The 18,916-nt window shown below is 37.2% G+C and overlaps 1 protein-coding gene across 1 annotated transcript; it reads left to right on the top strand.

Moving 5' to 3' along the window:
* The first annotated feature begins 1,395 nt into the window (after positions 1-1,395).
* Tmem17 (transmembrane protein 17) lies at positions 1,396-6,392 on the top strand. The gene is made up of 4 exons (XM_026387250.2): positions 1,396-1,572; positions 4,699-4,802; positions 4,961-5,074; positions 5,997-6,392. Exons 1-4 carry the CDS (start codon positions 1,473-1,475, stop codon positions 6,273-6,275), a joined length of 597 nt encoding a protein of 198 aa, XP_026243035.2. The 5' UTR covers positions 1,396-1,472; the 3' UTR covers positions 6,276-6,392.
* The last annotated feature ends 12,524 nt before the right edge of the window (positions 6,393-18,916 follow it).

The following is an 18,916-nucleotide window of genomic DNA, read 5'->3' as shown; positions in this document are numbered from 1 at the left end:
AGTTCATACATTGCTGGAAAGAGTAGGAATTGGTAGGATCCTTTTAGAAAACTGTTGGCAATCCCTACTAAAGCTGGGTCTTACAGCATCTTCTCTCCAGCAATTTCCACTCAACACAAGTGCATCCATATGCTCACCAAGAGGCATCTTTTTACCAAAAGCAGCACTATTTATAATTGCTCCATACTAGTTGTACATAATGTTGGGATTCATTGTTATATATTTGTATATGCACACAATATAACAATATAATATGGCCTATATAATTCCCCAGTATTTCCCCTTTTCCTCTCCTCCTTCCTCCCTGGGGTCTACTGATCTCCCTTTGATTCTCATGAGATCCCCTCCTTCCATTTCTTTTGCTTTTTTCCTCTGTAGCTTCCATATATGAGAGAAAACATGACCCTTGACTTTCTAAGTTTGAGAACCAGATTTTATTTAAAGTTCCTACTGTGTAATTGCTTTAATATGAAGTATAAAAATTGGTAAAATTGTCCTATGCTGAGAGACATAAAGGGAATAGGAAGGAAGAGTTCCCCGGGATGAGAGAAAGGGTCAGATTTTGTTGTTGTTGTTGTTTGTTTTGTTTTGTTTTTGTGGTGTTGGGGGAAGCACTCTACCAACTGAGCTACATCCTTAGCCCTTTCAGTTTTTTGACCTAGATGTCAATTCATTCAGTTTGTGCCTTTCTCTATATTACACTTATATGGTTTTATTTGTTTAAGTAATACATCTTTTTATTTAAATAAAAACATTTTTTTAGTTGTCAATGCGCCTTTATTTATATGTGATGCTGAGAATAGAACACGTGCCTCACATATGCTAGGCAAGCGCTCTACCACTGAGCCACAACCCCAGCCCCTAAATAATACATCTTAAGAGAAAGCTAGGAAACACAAATATGCCCCCCCCAAAAAAATTTTTTGAATCACCCACAATTCCACCATCCAGAGATAAATTACTATTAATATTTCAGATTATTTCCTTTCAGTCCTTTTTTTTTTTCTCAAAGCTAGTGAGCACACGCACACACTCCATCTTCTCTGTACATTTTACACACACACAGCTACTGAGTCTTGAACAATCTTTAGGTTCAGCATTCATTCTATATTTCTCTTTAGAAAGGCTGCACTATTTACAGTCCCACTGGCAAGGTTTGAGCGCGCCTCGTGGTGCAGTCCAACCTCAGGTGGTTTATAATGACTTCTGATTATTTTTAAGACGGTGGGGCTTAAGACGGGACTAAGGGATCTGCCGTCTGGAGCCCTGCTGGGGTGCTGGGCTCTTAGGGCCTGGAACCAGCTCTCTGCCGACCTCTCCCTGCCAGGCGCTCGGGCTCCAAACGAGACTGCCAGCGCGTGCCCGGGGTCCGCCGCGCCTCACACCGCCGGGTTGCCGTGGGAACCGCGGAGCGCGGCTGCGCCAGCAGACCAGCCAGAGTCTGAGGGGGCGAGGGACACTGAGGCCCAAACATGGAGCTCCCGGATCCAGTGCGCCAGCGGCTGGGAAACTTCAGCCGAACCGTATTCAGCGACTCCAGCCGGACCGGGCCGGAGTACAGTGAGGGTCCGGGTGAGTGGCCGAGGCCCGATGGGTGTGGCCGCGCGGGTTTTGGAACGTCCAGATTTTGCCCGGACCTAAAATGGCGATTTCGCCTTCAGCGGGTTCTCCGCGGTGCGGGGAGCCCCTTGGAGGAGGAGCTGGGCGAGGGTGCTGAGGCCGGGGCCCGTGCAGGCCCCCGCCTCGAGCCCGGCCTGGTCTGGTCGTGTGCCACCTGGCCGGTGCATTGCAAGCGCGGCAGCTGAGAGAGTGCCGCGCGAGCTGCCTGGGAGGGGACTCAAATAAAAATAAAAACGCCTTCTTCACAGCACACCCGTCCGCCAAAGCCAACGTTGCTTTTCCTCTGCACCGCCCGCCGCGCATTTCCAGCCAGGATCGGGGAACCGCCAAAGCATCTCCCCTTCCTGACCCCTCAGACCCCGCCCCGGTGACAGAGACTTGCCTTTCTAGCAGAAAGAATACGTTCAGCACGAGGCCGTTTTCCAGCAGAAGAAGTGGAAAAAGAAAGAATTTTAATGAGTCATTGTAAACCTCCATCCACTGGAGTGTCAGCTGCCATACTAACGAGGCCTTCATCAAAACTCCCATCTCCCCTGCCTCCTTCTCCTCTCCTATATATAACTCTTCCCCCAAAATCTAGTAACAAAAATACCACAACGTAAAGATGCTACATTCAACCTGATGACAAGTGAAAATACAGTTTCCTCCGAAACAGTTTACACCCCTTAAATTATGATGATAGACAGCATACTGTCAACCAAACCTGTGTGGTTTTCATCATTGAGCTCAGCAGGGAAACAGCAAGCTTTTCCTCTGCTTTAGGAATTTTTACAACGGGGCAGAGAAAGGCAAAGTTAGTTCCCATGATTGGATCTTGTCATCGTGATCACGTGCCTAGTCCCCAAATGTGGGCCTTTTTATGATCTAAAATGTGCAGAGAATAATGTGAAAAATTAGGTTTTGTCTTTTGTGATTCCAAGGGTAAGGATTAACAGACACTAACATCTGATAATACAAGGCATTAGGGGTCAGCAAATATTTACTGCAAAGGGCCAGATAATAAATATTTCACACTTTGCAGGCCATATGTTCTCTGCAGCAGCCATAGGCAATAGTAATTGTATGGGCATGACTCTAAACCAATAAAACTTTATGGACACTGAAATTTAAATTTCATATGTTTTTCTAGTGTCACAAAATATTGCTTCCCGCCCCCCCCCCAACCTTTTAAACATAAGAAAAACTACTTTTAGCTTACCAACTGTATGAAAATAGGCAGTTGGCCAGTAGTTTGCCTGCCGGATTATATAACGTTTTAATTTAAATTCCATTTACAGAACTCAACATTTTGCAAAATTTAGTAAATTTGTGTCTTGTGCTTTCAAAGTTCATTTACATATTAATTTGATTTTGAATTGCATGATTATAACTTTGATCTGCTGGAATATAGACATAGTGTAACTTTTAAGATGTTCATGTAATAAAATTGTAACATAAAAAATTGTTCTTTGCGAAATTTTAACAGCCACTGCCCCAAAGTTTAAACTAAAATTTTCAACTTAATTAATGCATTATTATTTTTCCACATTTTCTTCTTTGTAGATCTGAAATCGTTTTGATTATTTGTATGTATTAACAAGTTTATATCATTCTCAGTTCACACCTGGCCAAGAATTATACTATTGTTATAAAAAAAAAATACTGGACTAGTGAGTTTTCTTTTGACTTAACCGATTTTTTAAAGAATTCATTCCTTTATCAGTAGTAATTTAGTAAATTGGTATAAGCAAAAGATCATAATAACCAGGTATATTCTTGAAGCTAAAGGAAACCATTTTTCTGTAAGAGACCATGGTTATTTCTTATTTAAAAATTACTAGATGACCCATAAATATTTAGGTATGGGAAAAGAAAATAGGAATGTTTTTAAGAAATTTACATTAGACCTTTGTAAAACCTTACATTTAGAGCAATCAATTTCAAAATATATATCTGCTCTTAAGAACAGTTAGATTTAGGAAGTATCTTGTAGGGCTCAATTTTAAAAAGTTAAATTCTTAATTTTGTGCTCTTCTCCTTTACATGAAAACAGAAGGTATTGTGTGATCAACTTAGATAAATGAGACTTACTATCACAATGGCTACCCTGATAATGAATATTTATGTTTTCATCAAGTCATTCTTTCTGCTTATGTGTATTTGGTATTCACAAAGTACAAGCAAGATACTCAGTTCTATGAGGGTCTCAAATCTGGGTAGGATATGTCTGTGCTTACATTGAAACTATATTCACATAGAAAAGGAAGGGGGACTAATATTTGTTGAGTGTTTACTAAGTGTGCAGGTGCCAAGGTGAAGTAATTTGTATTTCTAGTCCTCACAAGCAGTGGGTAAGGTAATTGTAATATCATTTTATAGATGAAATTAAGGCTCTAAAAGGTTAAATGATTTATCCTACGCCTGGCATCCAGGCTCATAGGATCGTGGGGAGTTCTGGGTTTACATGGACCCTAAAGCCCATGGTCTCTTCAATGTACTAGACTGGGTGAGGGGAGAATGGTTCTATGCCAGCACTGTCATACACAGTATAAAGTAATAGGTACTTAGAGGGGAAAGACATTTCTGCTGGGGTGGGAGAATATGATCAAGAAAGGATTTATGGGAAAGGTAGCATTGGCTTGGGCATTAAAGAATGCATAGGATTAGGGTATGTGCCTACAATTTGAGGAGATTAGTTTTGTATGGGATTAGTTTATCTGTGATTCATTTTTATGTATTTATGCATTCATTTTATAGACTTCACAGAACTCTACAGAGGAGGAAATGATAATTATTATCTGTTCAACAGGACTCATCTTGATATTCCACATTTAATCTATACCAGTAATGTGCAAAAAAGTCAGCAGACTGTAATGGCAAGATAAGTAACTGAAGAATTTGAAACATACCCCCAAGTAACCAATATTTGAACTAAATGGTGTTAAGATGAATATTCCTTTTACTTTCAAAAATTATAAAGAGGCCTAAAATTTGTAGTTTTATTGAGCCAATATTACAGTTATGGATTCTCAGGAATGAAAGGATTTATAGGGCAGAGATCAGGATTAAGAGTTTGATCCTTTTCTCTTTCTTCTGTAGATAATGAAATGGTCTCCAGTTTGGCATTGCAGATGTCGCTTTATTTTAACACTTACTTTTTCCCACTTTGGTGGGTGAGCTGTATTATGATGCTTCACATGAAGGTAAGTCTGTGCTTTACCACTGAGGGCTCTTCTGCTCATCCCTGACATTGTTCCATTGTCAATAAAATTAAAGTTCTTAATCTTTTTTAAAAATCTCAGGTCAGTGTTACTGTATGTGAGATTTTTACAAACATGTTTTCCTTTTTTTATGTTTTCAGTATTCAGTTTTGCCTGATTACTACAAATTCATTGTGATCACTGTTATCATCCTAATAACCTTAATTGAAGCCATCCGGTTGTACCTGGGCTACATGGGAAACCTACAGGAGAAGGTGGGCCCTTCCCTTTCTCTTAGGGCTACCCATAAATGCAACAAGGTTTTCATGCTAGTACAAGGCAATGAGAGGTGTAGAAGGAGCACAGACCTGAATTTAAGGCCTGGCTCCAACTTGACCACTCCTCTCACTGTAGTCTGTTTGCTGAATCTCTTGAGCTCTGGTTTCTCTAAATATAAGATGAAGAAAATAATATTAATTTTACAAGCTTGTTGAGACTAAGTGAAATGATTTATGTAAAGTATTTGGATATAGTAAGCAATTAAGAATTGATAAGTTTTCATCTTCATATTGGCCTTGAAAATACTTGGTCAATTAAATATGTCTGTTTGGATCCTGAATAAGAAAATGAGAAAAATCCTAAATTCATTTCCTTTGCCAGGCCCATGTTTTTTGAATCATTGTACTGCCTAAGCAAAAGCATTTGCAGTTACCAGAGTGTTGGGATAATTTTGTGGTTTTTTAGGACTTCATAATTAGGCCACACCCAGCATATCTTACTGAATTTCTTGTCATTTCTTAACACAGCAATCCATTCCAGGCCAATGTGATGATTTCCAGTTGAGTCATGCTCATTTCACATGTTTGCTTATTTACCTTCTTCCCTCTGCAAAACTTTAAAAGAATAGCTCCTTGGTATCTTTCTTTCACCTCCCCTAACATTGTCTTCTTGTAGCATATATACTTCTAAATGTTGCATTTAATCATTGACTAAAGTGTACTATTCTAGTCCTGTTTTACATTGTTTGTTTTCTTATTATACAGTAAGATCTCTAAGGACAAAGACCACGTCATACTCCTTTTGAATTACTCTTAGAGCCCATACCATAGGTTCATAGCAGTGCTAAGTACTCATTTATGTGTATAAACAAAACATGGCATTTTCCTGATCTAATCATATTTATGTGTATCATTGCAGGTTCCTGAGTTGGCTGGCTTTTGGCTTTTGAGCCTTCTACTGCAGTTGCCTTTAATTCTTTTCTTGCTCTTTAATGAAGGCCTAACGAATCTGCCCTTGGAAAAAGCAATTCATATCATCTTCACTATCTTCCTTACATTCCAAGTTATTTCAGCATTTCTTACCTTGAGGAAAATGGTCAATCAGTTGGCAGTTCGTTTCCATCTCCAGGACTTTGATCGGCTGTCTGCAAACAGAGGAGACAATAGAAGAATGAGGTCATGTATACAGGAGATTTGATTCATTGCTATTAAGTGAAAATCTGAAAGATGATTTTAGAAGACTACAAGAGTTAGGGGGAAACTCAGAGATATAGCATGAAAAAAGGTCAAAGCAAGTTTTTTGAGTTGCGTGCTATCTAGCTCTGAAACCCCCAGATTGCGGGGCAGTAAGACCTTGTACAGTACACAAAAGCAGTATACTGATCCTAAGACCTAGATGTGTCCACCTGATGCTAAAGTTTTGTTGTTGTTGATTTTTTCAGGTGTGTAGGTATCTGTCTATTGTAGTTGTGCTTACCGGTTTTACTGTAATATTTCTAGTTAGAATCTATAACTAGAAGTGTGTATGTTTCTTTTAGTTAGAATCTATAACTAGAAGTGTGTATGTTTCTATGTTTCAATGATCATTATTCATTGAAGAGCTCCTATGTAAATTTGTCAGTTACCCATATCTTGGCTGTACATTTGACCATGTATCTTGAAATGAAAATGGTATTAGACTATATATATAAACCAAGAGACCAAATCTTCAAGTCGGCTAGGTTAAATTAAATTCTAACCCTCATTTTAGTGTGTTATAATGAGATAAAGAAGAAGACAGGTGGATTATCATGGTATTTAGGAAATATTTTTGTGATAAAATTGTAACTTTCATAAGCTCATTTTCAGTATTTGTGGTGATGGTACACAAAATATTTTTACAATAAATTATAAACTATTTATGCTAAAGGATAAGCAATAGATCATTCCGGTGTTGTGTAATTCTGTTGTGCTATGGTTTTGTTTTGTTTTGTTTTGTTCTGTTCTGTTCTGTTTTGGTTACAGAATTGTAGGGAAATGAAGGAGAAAAAAATATCAGAGCTCCATCTATGTAGCAGATTCTGTAGTAAACACATTAAATTAACCCTTGTGATATCATCTACTAGATCATTATTCATTGAAGAGCTCCTATAGATCCATTAAATTCACAAGAGGCTTGATTTGAGAGCTAAGTTGGCCAAAGGCTCATGATCCTAAATGAGCATGTTTCTTTGCAAATAGAAGAAAGGAATTTAAATAGATTAAAAAGAAAGTTGTGTGGGTATATCTGAACATTATTTTCTAGTGATATTGGGTTGTCTGAAGGAACATAATATTTTTATCTTAGATTTTCATTCCTACAGGGAAGTATACCTTTATACATAATGAATTTTACTGAAGGAAAAGTAGCTATTTTAAAAGCTATCCTAATTTTATTTTTCTTTTTTTTGCAATTCATGCTTTTCTTTGGGTTTCCATAATTTGCCTTATTCATTCTAATAGTGCTTACTTTAAAAAAAAAGTCTGTTTCCCATTCATTCTTGATTATATCTGATCAAACTATTGTGCTAATTTTATTATTTCTGCTTTTTATTATTATATATAAGTTTAGTCAAAGATTTTCCCCCATGCAGTGACTAATTAGTCTTTCTCAGAGTACTCATGAGATATACTGTAATAATTTGAAATTCAAAATATAATTCTCTGAATATTTTTCAAGACCTCACATTGTTTGCATTTATTTTTCAGATAGAAACAGATGATTCTATAAGAAAACATAAATTTAAATCTACAAAGCATATAAATTAGGATGATCCAGAAAGACTTTACTATTTCCAAATTGTTTCCGGAGTTTTATTTTAAATAGCAGAGGCTTGGGTATATTTAACCCTAAGTTTATGATTAAGAATTTAGTTTATGATTTTAACTAAAATGTTAGCCATTATAAAAATTCTTAAGATGGTAAAATTTTGAGAAAATGGTTTGCTTTATTAAAAATTTCAGGTACTTTTGCTGTAATAAACACATTGTTTAAAATACAGAGATAGTAAGGTAGGAACAAAGAAACAAAGAATGAAATTTGACACCATGACCAGGTCATTTGTTTGCCTGCCGAGCAAGTAACTTTTCTTGGAGTATTCCTCATTTTCTATCTAAAGTGAATAAAATTGAGGTAGAGCAGATATTTACATGTTACCACATTCAGTGTCTAGGCAGTCTTTATCTTGATTTCATTTTAATCTTTTTATATACTTTTCTACTTTTCTACAAGGGCATGACGAAACTGTTCTGAAATTTTCTAGTTAAGATGTTGAGCTTTACAAGTATTTTATTTTCCACATATTTTCTCTCATTTGTTTTTTCTCATCAGAGACCTAAGTAGGTATGAATTCTTGTATATTCAAATGATTTTAAAATATTGAAATTTATTACTTTAATATGTATTTGAATGCATGCCAAGTATATACAAGAAATACTCAAGGGTTCACAGACAAGATGGCTTCCAGTTCTCAGGGTTATGATATGGAAGGTAAAACATTTGCACAACAAATGTTTTTTTAGCAGGGAGGTATACTGAATGAGTTACTACCCCTTTAAGTACCTGAGGATAATAAACCCTTGGCTTCCCCTGCGTTCCTCTCTGTGCTCATCCAGGTTAGCACATTAGCTTTTCATCAACATTGATTAGCATCCACAGTGAAGGGGAGGAGTCGATATCAGGTTAAATGTATACATGCTCACTCTCACCTGCCAGTACAAACAAGAAGTTGATTGTCTGGTAGAAAAGACAGATAGGCAAGTGAGTGATCACACTGTGTGGTGAGGCACAGTGGATTACAGAGAAAGGGATGTCTCCATGAGACCAAGAATCCAGAAAGCCTTCCCAAAGAAAATGACAATTGAGATCTGAAGAATGAGTGGGTACTTAGCGCAGGAGTGAGAGGTAAAGGCAATAATGACTGTGAGTACCATAGCAGGTATTACAAGAAGTTTGGGCAAAACTGGCGCAAAGAGAAGAAATGACACAGAATGAGGCAGAGAAGCTTGGGAGGTGCTAAAATAAAGATTTGAAAATTCTGAATCCCTGAATAGATTAAACAGTGCAGTATCATAAACTTATTTGGGTTTCAGAAAGATCTCTCTGAAGACAGTGTGGGAAATTATTTGAAAAGGTTGGACTAGAGGTAGACCAACAAGAACTTGAAGTACTTTAGGAGACAACAAGCTGGCCTGGATCAAGTCAGGGACAGTAAAACTTGACAATAAAATAGAACCTACTAAATTTTTAAAAAATAATTTTATGGTTTAAAATAGGTATTGAGAACTTTTTCCCAATTCTCCCTTTCAGAGATGACTACAATGGAAAATAAAATGACATACTCTCTTTGCTTTCCTTCCCCAGTTATTACATTATTATTAAATTTAAGTTATGCTAGACTTAATCTACTTACATTATTCTTATTTGAATCAGTTAAGATTATAGTTTATTAATTTTGGCAATGGGAATCGAACCCAGGGGTGCTTTACCACTGAGCCACATCCCCAGCCCTTCTTATTTTTTATTTTGAGACAGAGTCTTCCAAGTTGTTTAGAGCCTCATTAAATTGCTGAGGCTGGCCTTGAACTTGCCATCCTCCTGCCTCAGCCTCCTGAGTTCCTAGGATTACAGGTATGTACCATCATGCCCAGCAAGATTCCAGTTTTAAAAAATTTAAATAAAAATCACAAGATTTTGAGAGTGGAAAAAAATCATCTGTTGTTCTACCATTCCAAAATAGCAACTGTTGGCAAAAGTGCTCTGTAAGTGCTTTTTTAAAAACAATTTTACTGGACATGATGGCATGTGCCTATAATCCCAAGCAATTCAGGAAGTTGAGATAGGAGGATCTCATCTTCCAGGTCATCATCAGCAACTTAGTGAGATCCTATCTCAAAATCAAAAATAAGAGAGGCTGGGGATGTATTCGGTGGTAAAGCACCTCTGGGTTCAATCCTCAGTACTACCAAAAAAAAAAAAGATGTGATCATAGGCACTTTCAATTTTGTATCCTGCTTTTCTGAGAACAGTGTAATTATTTACCCATGTATCTACATTGTCACATTGCCATCATCTTAAATGATTGCACATTATTTTATCAAGTACATGGACCATAATTTAACTTCTCTCCTATTATTGAGTATTTGTGTTGTTTTCTTCTTTTGCATATACACACATACATATATACATAAGTATAGCTTTTTACATATCTTAGGTGATTCTGTTTGTTTTTTTTTTCTTTTTTGGTACTAGGGATTGAACCCAGAGACACTTAACCACTGAGCACATCCCCAGCCATTTTTTAATATTGTATTTAGAGACAGAGTCTCATTAAGTTGCTTAGAACCTGACTAAGTTGCTGAGGCTGGCTTTGAACTCACAATCCTCCTGCCTCAGCCTCCTGAGCTGTTGGGATTACAGACATGCACAGCCACGCCCGATTTGGGTGATTTTTTAAAATTAATAAACCAGATTATCAGAAGTAAAATTGCAGATCATAAGGTATGAACATTTTTAAGGACTCTTAGTACATATTGCCAAATTATAATATCCACTTTCTATCATTTGCCACCCACTATTCTAAAAATGATACAAATAATGTTCCGACAAGGACAGGCTCATGGACTTTGGTTACCTGTTTGTATTGCTGAGTACCTACCACAGGAGCATTGAGTCTCCTGAGAAGGAGGAGGAAAAAGAAATTTAAAAGCTGTGAAAGGAGAAGTGCAAAGAATTAAAAAAAAAAAGATTTTTGAATTAAGGGAAAACTGATAAGGGACAGGAAAAGGATTAGGCAAACTGGTCACAGTCTGCAACAGACAGTGAGATGTGACACAATAAAAACTGGGTCATTGAGTTGGGACAGCCTTAGGACATAAAAAGACTGAAATGAAGTAAAGCTCTGGATTACTTTGTTCTTGAATATTGAATTTTTTCAGAAGCATGGAGCATGAAATATTATAGTGATAAGCCAAGATTGGAAACATAGCCAAGAAAAAGAGGTCTTTAAGGGATTGTTTAAAATGTGCTGAAAGAATAATTTGGTTTGGTCTTAAACGGCTCAAAAAGTAAATTGACATAAAGCTTTTGCATAGCAAAATAGGCATGGAGGCAGAAAACAATGAGGCAAACAGAGCAGTTTACCCTGTACATTTGTTAGCATGTAAAGGGTTAGATTTTGGTCATAGAAAAGATTTATCAGAAGACTTAACTGCTGTATTTTATAAGAGCAATTAACACTAATTTGTTATGAGTATATATCTTTATTCTAGTTTTAAGAGACTATTAATTTTTGTATTTTAAGTCCATAAAAAATAAAACTAAATATTTACTAGAATTGTAAGAATCATTTAAAAAATATTACCTCCCCCACTCCCCTACCCTGCAGTGTTCAAGCATTTTAAAACACTCAGGTCCTAGAAACTGTGTTTAAATACAAGTTAAACCCCAAGGTTTAAATTTTGATGCATAGATAGATTTGCACTTTCTGAAAATGAGGCTATTAGAAATCAAAGATAGGAAAGGACAGAACTCCTAGAAGCAAGCTACAACCCAGAGGATAGCATGGAATATATAATCCATGAAAAAAACCAAAGACATTTGGAAATCTATCAGTGTGCTCAATCTAAACAAGCCCCACAGCTGAACATCCTCGCTGGAGGGGGCTTTTTAACCCAGGGTATACAATCACAAGGTCAGGTCTCAGCTGTTTGTCCTCCACTGATCCACAGACTTAGGTGTTCAGCATCAGCAACATTAAAAATGTAGACTTTTGAAAACAATGATCAACCAAGAATGGCCTTGTCTTTAATTTTTTAGAACTCTAATAGCACTATATTTAGCTGATAGGAAAAGTGGTATTATTGATTCATCTTTAAAGCTTTTAAGTTCCTGATCTTGAGTTATTTATATTCTAATTGAAAATACAGTGGAGACATTGCTCAATAGTATAGACTCAAGGAAGAATACATAATATTCAAGTTATGTGCACATTTAATAACTATTTTATAAATGCTTGATTCATTAGTACCTAGAAGTACTAAAATGACTACTAGAGAGAGTAGATATTTAGGACTTTGCTTCAAGTAGCTTTCCTAAAAAGAATAAGAGCTTATTAAGAGTCAAAATATTTGCTATTCTAAAAATTATCTCTCCCTAGGGTTAATAAACCTTGCTAGAGAAGGCTGGAAAGTTAACGACTGAAAGTTCAGTAAATTGGAAAACAGCAGCAAAAGATATGCTTCATATTTTTAGAATGCTATGACTTTGTTCTGCAAAGTAAACTTAGTTTAATTAGCTCCAACAATATCTTATCCACTATGCCTTAACACTCTAGGACTAAAAAGATAAATAGCATTGAGCCCTTGCCCTTCCAGCCAAGGCCTGGCAGAGGAGAGAAATTTAATGTACCATAATGCCTCATGATAGTATTGTGACAGAGCTATGTAAAAGGTGAAAATGAGTGAGGGGACAGGATAGTCAAATGGGATAGATGAAACAGGATAAGCAAAGGTATAGATATTTGAAAATATAAGGCCTAAATTGAACCAAAGGTGAAATTTTTGCATCAAGAAAATATGAAGTGTGTAAAAGGGGAGGTGTTGAGATAAACTGAAAAGACTGGCATCAGGATGTTATCAGTTTTTTCTCTGATGCATTATGATAAAGAGTTTGAACTTTATGCTGTAGGCAAGGAATGGCATGTCTACATTTAAACAGAAATTACAAGGTATTGTTGTCATATTTGAAAATGATAGAGAGCTGAGAGGGAGAGCTAATTTGATAGATGATACAATCACATTTCAAAAGAATCTCATAAAAAGCTGAACTGCTAAACCCAAATTCATTTTACACACACACACATACATCCTCCTCATCCGTGCACTTCACTAATTCAGAATTCTGTGTTATTTTTAAAGGGAAAACATCTGGTGTTTCAGGAGATGACCTCAATTAATATAATTAATATAAGCATATATTAATAGAAGTATAAGGACCAGATCATGAAGGATAGAAATGCCACCGTTCTCTTTCATGTCTCAACTCCACAGTGCCATCCTAGAGTTGTACTTAGTGAGACTCTAAAACCAAACCTAATCTTAACACTGATCTCCTTAAAATTTGTCAAGACTCTCATTTCCTGCAGAATAATAGCCAAACTCCTTAACATGGCACATCGGGCCTCTCCACACCTCCCTGACCTCATCTTGCTGTCACCTGCTCCTCCCATCCTACACCATTCCAGTTCCCCCACTGCACCAGTCTGGGTTTTGCCAACAGATTTTTTCCTTCCATACTTATCTCTGCCTAAAGTAAACTTATCCACAGCATGAAACTCTCACTTTTTTTTTTTCTTCTTGGCAGTACTGGGGATTGAAGCTAGGGCCTCATGCTTGCTAAGCAAGTGCTGTATCACCTAGCTACATATCCAGATCTTGCTTTTTAAAAAAATACCTGGCTCAACTCTCATGTCCTCTATGGTAATTTCCCATTGTCTCCTACTTCCTGGTAAACTTGTACTCTTTTCTATATCTTTGCTGAACATACTCTATTTTGACATCTAAAACAATTACATTTTACTTATTAGGCTCCTTCTACTTAATTGTAAGGTCTTCATGGCAAATATCTTACTCATTGTTAAATTTCCAGTGCTTAACACACAATAACTGGTCAATAAGTATTTAGTAAATGAATGAGTGGACTTATTAAAGGGAATCAGTATAGCACAGTGAATAAAAGGATGGGCTTGCAGGCAGATAGACCTATATTTAAATCTTTGGTCTATTTATCAATTTAGCTAAGTTATTTAACTTACCTAATCCTTAATGTCCTCATCTTTAATATGGGTACTAATAGAGCTTTTCAAGAATTAAATGAAATATGCATGGCATAGTAAGCTTTCTGTCACTGTGACAAAATACCTGAGATAAGCAACTTAAAAGGAGGAAAGATTTATCTTAACTCATGGTTTCAGAGGTCTTAGACCCCAGTCACTTGGCTCCATCATTGTGGCGAGGCAGAATACCAAGGGAGGAATGTATGGTGGAGCAAAGCTGCTCACCTCATGACAGCCAGGAAGTAAAGTGAGGGAGAAGAAGGGTCAGGGTCCACATATACCCATCAAAGTCACATCCCCGGAAGACCTACTTCCTCCAACTGGGTCCATTTCCTAAAATTTCTGCTATGTCCCAGTAACATCATTATCTGGGGACCAAGCCTCCAAAATATGAGCTTTGGGAGAACATTTAAGATCCAAACTGTAATACACTCATAAATGGAAAATATTCTTATTATAAGTTTATATCCTGGAATTTTTCTAGGCAGTTTAATTCCTTCTAAGTCTTTAAACTCACCTTGTTGCCTTATGGACCCAGAAACTTTTTTTTTTTTTTTTTTTTTTTTTTTTTGTGGTGCTGGGGATTGAACCCAGGGCCTTGTGCATGCGAAGGAAGCCCTCTACCAACTGAGCTATATCCCTGGCCCGTGGCCCAGAAACTTGAACCTCAGGCTTGCTTAGGCATGGATTATGATATTTCTATCTAAATTGATAAGAGGCTCAAAATTCATAACAGCAGCTTTATCTGGTCTGCAATGAGTACAGGCATAAAACACTTTATCTGAGGGCCAAGTCCACTTGAGAGATCAAGTCATAATTGCAGAAATTGCTTGGAAAGCTATGTTTCAGAAGAAGGAAATTGGGTGTTGGTATGAGGATGTTCTCAATAAGCTAATATTTATTAATAAGAATTAGGGACATTTCTATATAGAATATGTCATATCCAAGTCCCTCCACTCCCTTTGTCTTAAGAATGATGATCTTGAGCATTTAAAGATCTTTGGAAGTCATTGTTGATGTAGGGAAGAGGATTAGATACATTGTATCAGGAGGCCAGCTAATTACTTCTTTTTTAAAATATTAATATATATATTTAGCATATATTATATATATATATATATATATATTTAGTTGTAGATGGACACAATACCTTTATTTATTTTTTTGTAGTGCTGAGGATCAAACCCAGGGCCTCACACAAGCTAGGTGAGTGCTCTACCACTGAGCCACAACCCCAGCCTACCAGCTAATTACTTTGGTTTTGTTTGTCTGGAGGTGTTAAGTACAGCTTGGTTCTTGGCTCTTATATCCAGCAACTCAATTTTGTTAGTGTATCATAACTAAACATACTCAAAAGGAGTAACCATAGTAACCAAACTCACAAAAGATTGATATACAGACCAACTTCAAATGCATTCATTTATAATGCAAAACACAGTTGTCAGTATATTTTCTTCCTGTAGGAAGTCATTTAAGTTGCTTGGGATCAAAGAAATGGATGTCATCTAGCTGCAGTAACTCATCCCTGCTCTAAAAATGGGTCTGCCACAGAACTGACTTTTTAAATCCACACTGATCAAGGCTCCATGTCCTTATGACTAAGGAAATGCCATGAGCAATACCAGGGAAGCCAGAAATGTCATGGTGTGTGTGTCTGTGAGAGAATCCCAAGCACTGGGTGGTGCTCAAGGGGAGGCTGAGAGGAAAAGGGGTGGGCAAGATGAGACTGAAGAAGTAGGCAAAGCCAGGTCATGGGTTGTGGAGAATGAAAGGAGTGACCAGGATGAGGCAAAGAATTACTGAGGGGTACTAAGACCACTGAGGCTGAAGACCTATGCAATTGGGTCATTTTCTATATCTATCAGGGTAACTTTGGGCAGAAGGCAAATAGTTGATCCAAAGTATATGGAGTATATGGAACAGTGGAAGGACAACAATATGGAGATGTCAGGTGTTGTCAAGAAAGTGGCAGAAGAAATGAACTATGGGGATCTCTACAAGATGGAAGTGAGCAGGCTGGAGATATAGCTCAGTAGCAAGCAGAGTGCTTGCCCAGCATGCACAAGGCTCTGGGTTCAATTCCCCAATTCTAAAATATATATATAAATATGAAACTCTGAAGAGTAATCCCCTGAAAAGGGCAGGGAAGAGGTCTTGATGAGGTAGAAAGCAAGTTTGAGTAACTGTCTTCCCTGCAGTTGCTGAGCATCTTAAGGACAAGGACCAGTGCTTGTGCACTTTGTAATGTTGACTGAATATACAGATGAAGGAATAATCAAGCTGCTAGAACTCAGAGCTCCTGTCTCCTATTCTTAATGTACAGTAGTTTCTTTTTAAAACTCCCTACAGAATAGAAATGCCACATTTAGTCATATCTGAATCTTTATGGCATGAAAAATAATCCTAATTTTAAAGCCAGTAACCACTCCTATACTAAGCATAAACCTTCAATCTGGCTAGACTCCCCAGACTAATATAAATAACAGCCACCATTTAATTGGACGCCTGCGATGTACCAGATGCTGTGCTGGGGCTTTATCAACATCTCATCCAGTTCTCATGACAACTCTGCAAGGCAGACACCGTTCCCATTTTACTGAAGCTAAAACTGGACTCAAGAAATGTTGCAGAACTTGCCCGTGGTCGCACAGCAAGTAAATGAAAGATGGGGATTTACACATGACCCTATGTGGCTCTAACGTGCTGTTTCACTGTGCAGGGCTCCCTCTCCACAAACACCTGGTTCCAAAATGTATTTAGGTTAATTTAGACCTGTACAAACTAGACACCAATGCAGGAACATTGACACTATTTCTCAATTTGGACCCCAGACCTCTAGGAGTCAATGAAAGTAGTTATAAATATATATTTTTTAAATTCAGAAGCTACTGTCATTGTTATAAATAAATAAATAAATAAATAAAATCAAACATATTTACCCATGAAAATCCTGATCAAGAAAATTGAAAAGTCTGGATTTTTTGCTTCAGATCTGAACTTTGCTTCAGTCATTTCATGTTGATCAAAGTAGACTGGCAGTTAAAGAGATGTGTGTTTGATTAATTTTTTTAATGGGAAAACCCTTTGGAACACTGATTAAAAGGACTGCCGTTTGCTGAAGTAGGTCCTTGTGAAATGGTAAATGCTTTCAGGTGCTATCTTATTTACTCCTCCAAGCTATTGTAAGAAAGGGATACATACTGAGAAATGCAATTTCATCATTGTGCAAACGTCGGAGAGAGTACTTAAAACCAACAAGACAAGTTTCACCATCTCTAGGTAATATAATTTTATGGGTCTACCGTTGTTGATACAATCTGTCACTCACTGAAATGTCATTATATAGCACATGATTGTTATTATATTATTATTATTTTAAAATTGTACCTATAATGACATATCCCATTTTGAAATTAAAAAAGCCTAAATATCAGAGAATTTTAATAAGTTAACCAAGATCACATAGTTGGCAATTGGCAGAATTGTGTTTCAAAATGTGGAAAGTCTGATTCCAAGGTTCTCTTTTTCTTAATATTTTTTTAGTTGTAGATGGACACAATACCTTCATTTTTTTTTTTTTTAATTTTTATGTGGTGCCAGGGATTGAACCCAGTGCCTCATGCATGCTAGGCAAGCACTCTACCACCGAGCCACAACCCCAGCCCCACAAGGTTCTTCCACACAGATCTGTTCTACAAATTAATTGTGGTCCTATGGCTTGGCAGGCACAGAGATTCTAAGATGGGCAAGATGCTGCTCCTGAGCTTAGGAGACTTATAGTCCAGTAGAACCTTTCAAAAGTTGGAGTGTAGGGAAAAATAATATGGTGTGCTTGGTGAGGGAACTCTGGGCCTCTCTGGACCAGACTCTATCCCATTTCAAATAGCCCAGGGATCCAGAGCAGCAGCCCAAAGTGTTTCTACATTGTAGTCTTTAGAGTATGAGAAATTGCCAGATATTTCTCTGCATTTATAATAAGGCTTTATAAAATACCAGACAAATATTTTCTGAAATTAATCTTTGGTCCTACAGGAACAATGGGGAACTCGCTGATTCTGGAAATCACGGGTATGAATACCATGGAGCTCAAATGTACAAGCATATTTAATAACATTGCTGCAAGGTTTTGTTTATTTTTTTGTTTTATTTTGTAATAGAGTTAAGAGTAAGGTGCAGGGCTCGGCTGTAGCTCAGTGGCAGAGCACTTGCCTAGCATGCTTGAGGCACTCGGTTCTATCCTCAGTACTGTATAAAAATAAACAAAGGCATTCTGTCTATCTACAACTACAAAAAATTAAATAAATAAAAATAGAGTAAGGTGCAAACATACTTTAGGTGTTCCTGTGTGGTTTCTTATCACACGAAATTTAGTAACACTTAAGGCTTACCAAATTGTTTTGAAGACTTTAGTCTGCTAGGTTATAAAAACAGTCCCCTAAATTACAAAAACAGTTCCCAAGCCCCTAGTAAGCTCCTGTCTTTACTGCATGAAATGAAATGAGCCAAATATTTTTTCCCTTTGCAAACAAGCCCAAAGCAACATATGGATTTAAAAGTAAAAAGACACAACAAAAATATAAGAATAATCAAGCCCCTCGCTAAAATGTCCGCTTCCAATCGCAGGGTCCAGGCCATCACGAGTCAACAGTGATCCTCACCCAAGACAAAAACATTTCACTCACAGCAAACCCAGCTGCAGTTAATAACATGAGCAATATCAAGAGCAGATCTGACTGCATGCATGCCAGTAAAGAGATTTTTATGATTTCAGTACAGAAAACTCCACCTTCTACTTCATTCAGGGCCAAGAGCAAAGTCAGGCAAGTGGAAAATATGCTGGAAACAGTATTGGGACTCTCCAATGAAAACATTCCATCCTTTGTCATTTTAACTAATCGAGACAGCAAAGCTTTGCAGCTGGAAGATGAAGAATCAAAGTCACACTCGCCCCTGGGGAACCCCACCCTTGTGTGTTCTATCATAATTG

The sequence above is a fragment of the Urocitellus parryii genome, chromosome 12 (genome assembly GCF_045843805.1).
Source record: "Urocitellus parryii isolate mUroPar1 chromosome 12, mUroPar1.hap1, whole genome shotgun sequence".
Lineage (NCBI taxonomy): Eukaryota > Metazoa > Chordata > Mammalia > Rodentia > Sciuridae > Urocitellus > Urocitellus parryii.
This window is presented reverse-complemented; position numbering and strand designations above follow the sequence as displayed.

What these genes read in the sequence shown, in the direction of transcription:
- Tmem17 (XM_026387250.2), top strand. Translation starts at nt 1,473, where the DNA reads ATGGAGCTCCCGGATCCAGTGCGCCAGCGGCTGGGAAACTTCAGCCGA. An exon ending in TTATGATGCTTCACATGAAG is followed by an intron (nt 4,803 to 4,960) that starts GTAAGTCTGTGC and finishes TTATGTTTTCAG; the next exon opens with TATTCAGTTTTGCCTGATTA. An exon ending in TGGGAAACCTACAGGAGAAG is followed by an intron (nt 5,075 to 5,996) that starts GTGGGCCCTTCC and finishes GTATCATTGCAG; the next exon opens with GTTCCTGAGTTGGCTGGCTT.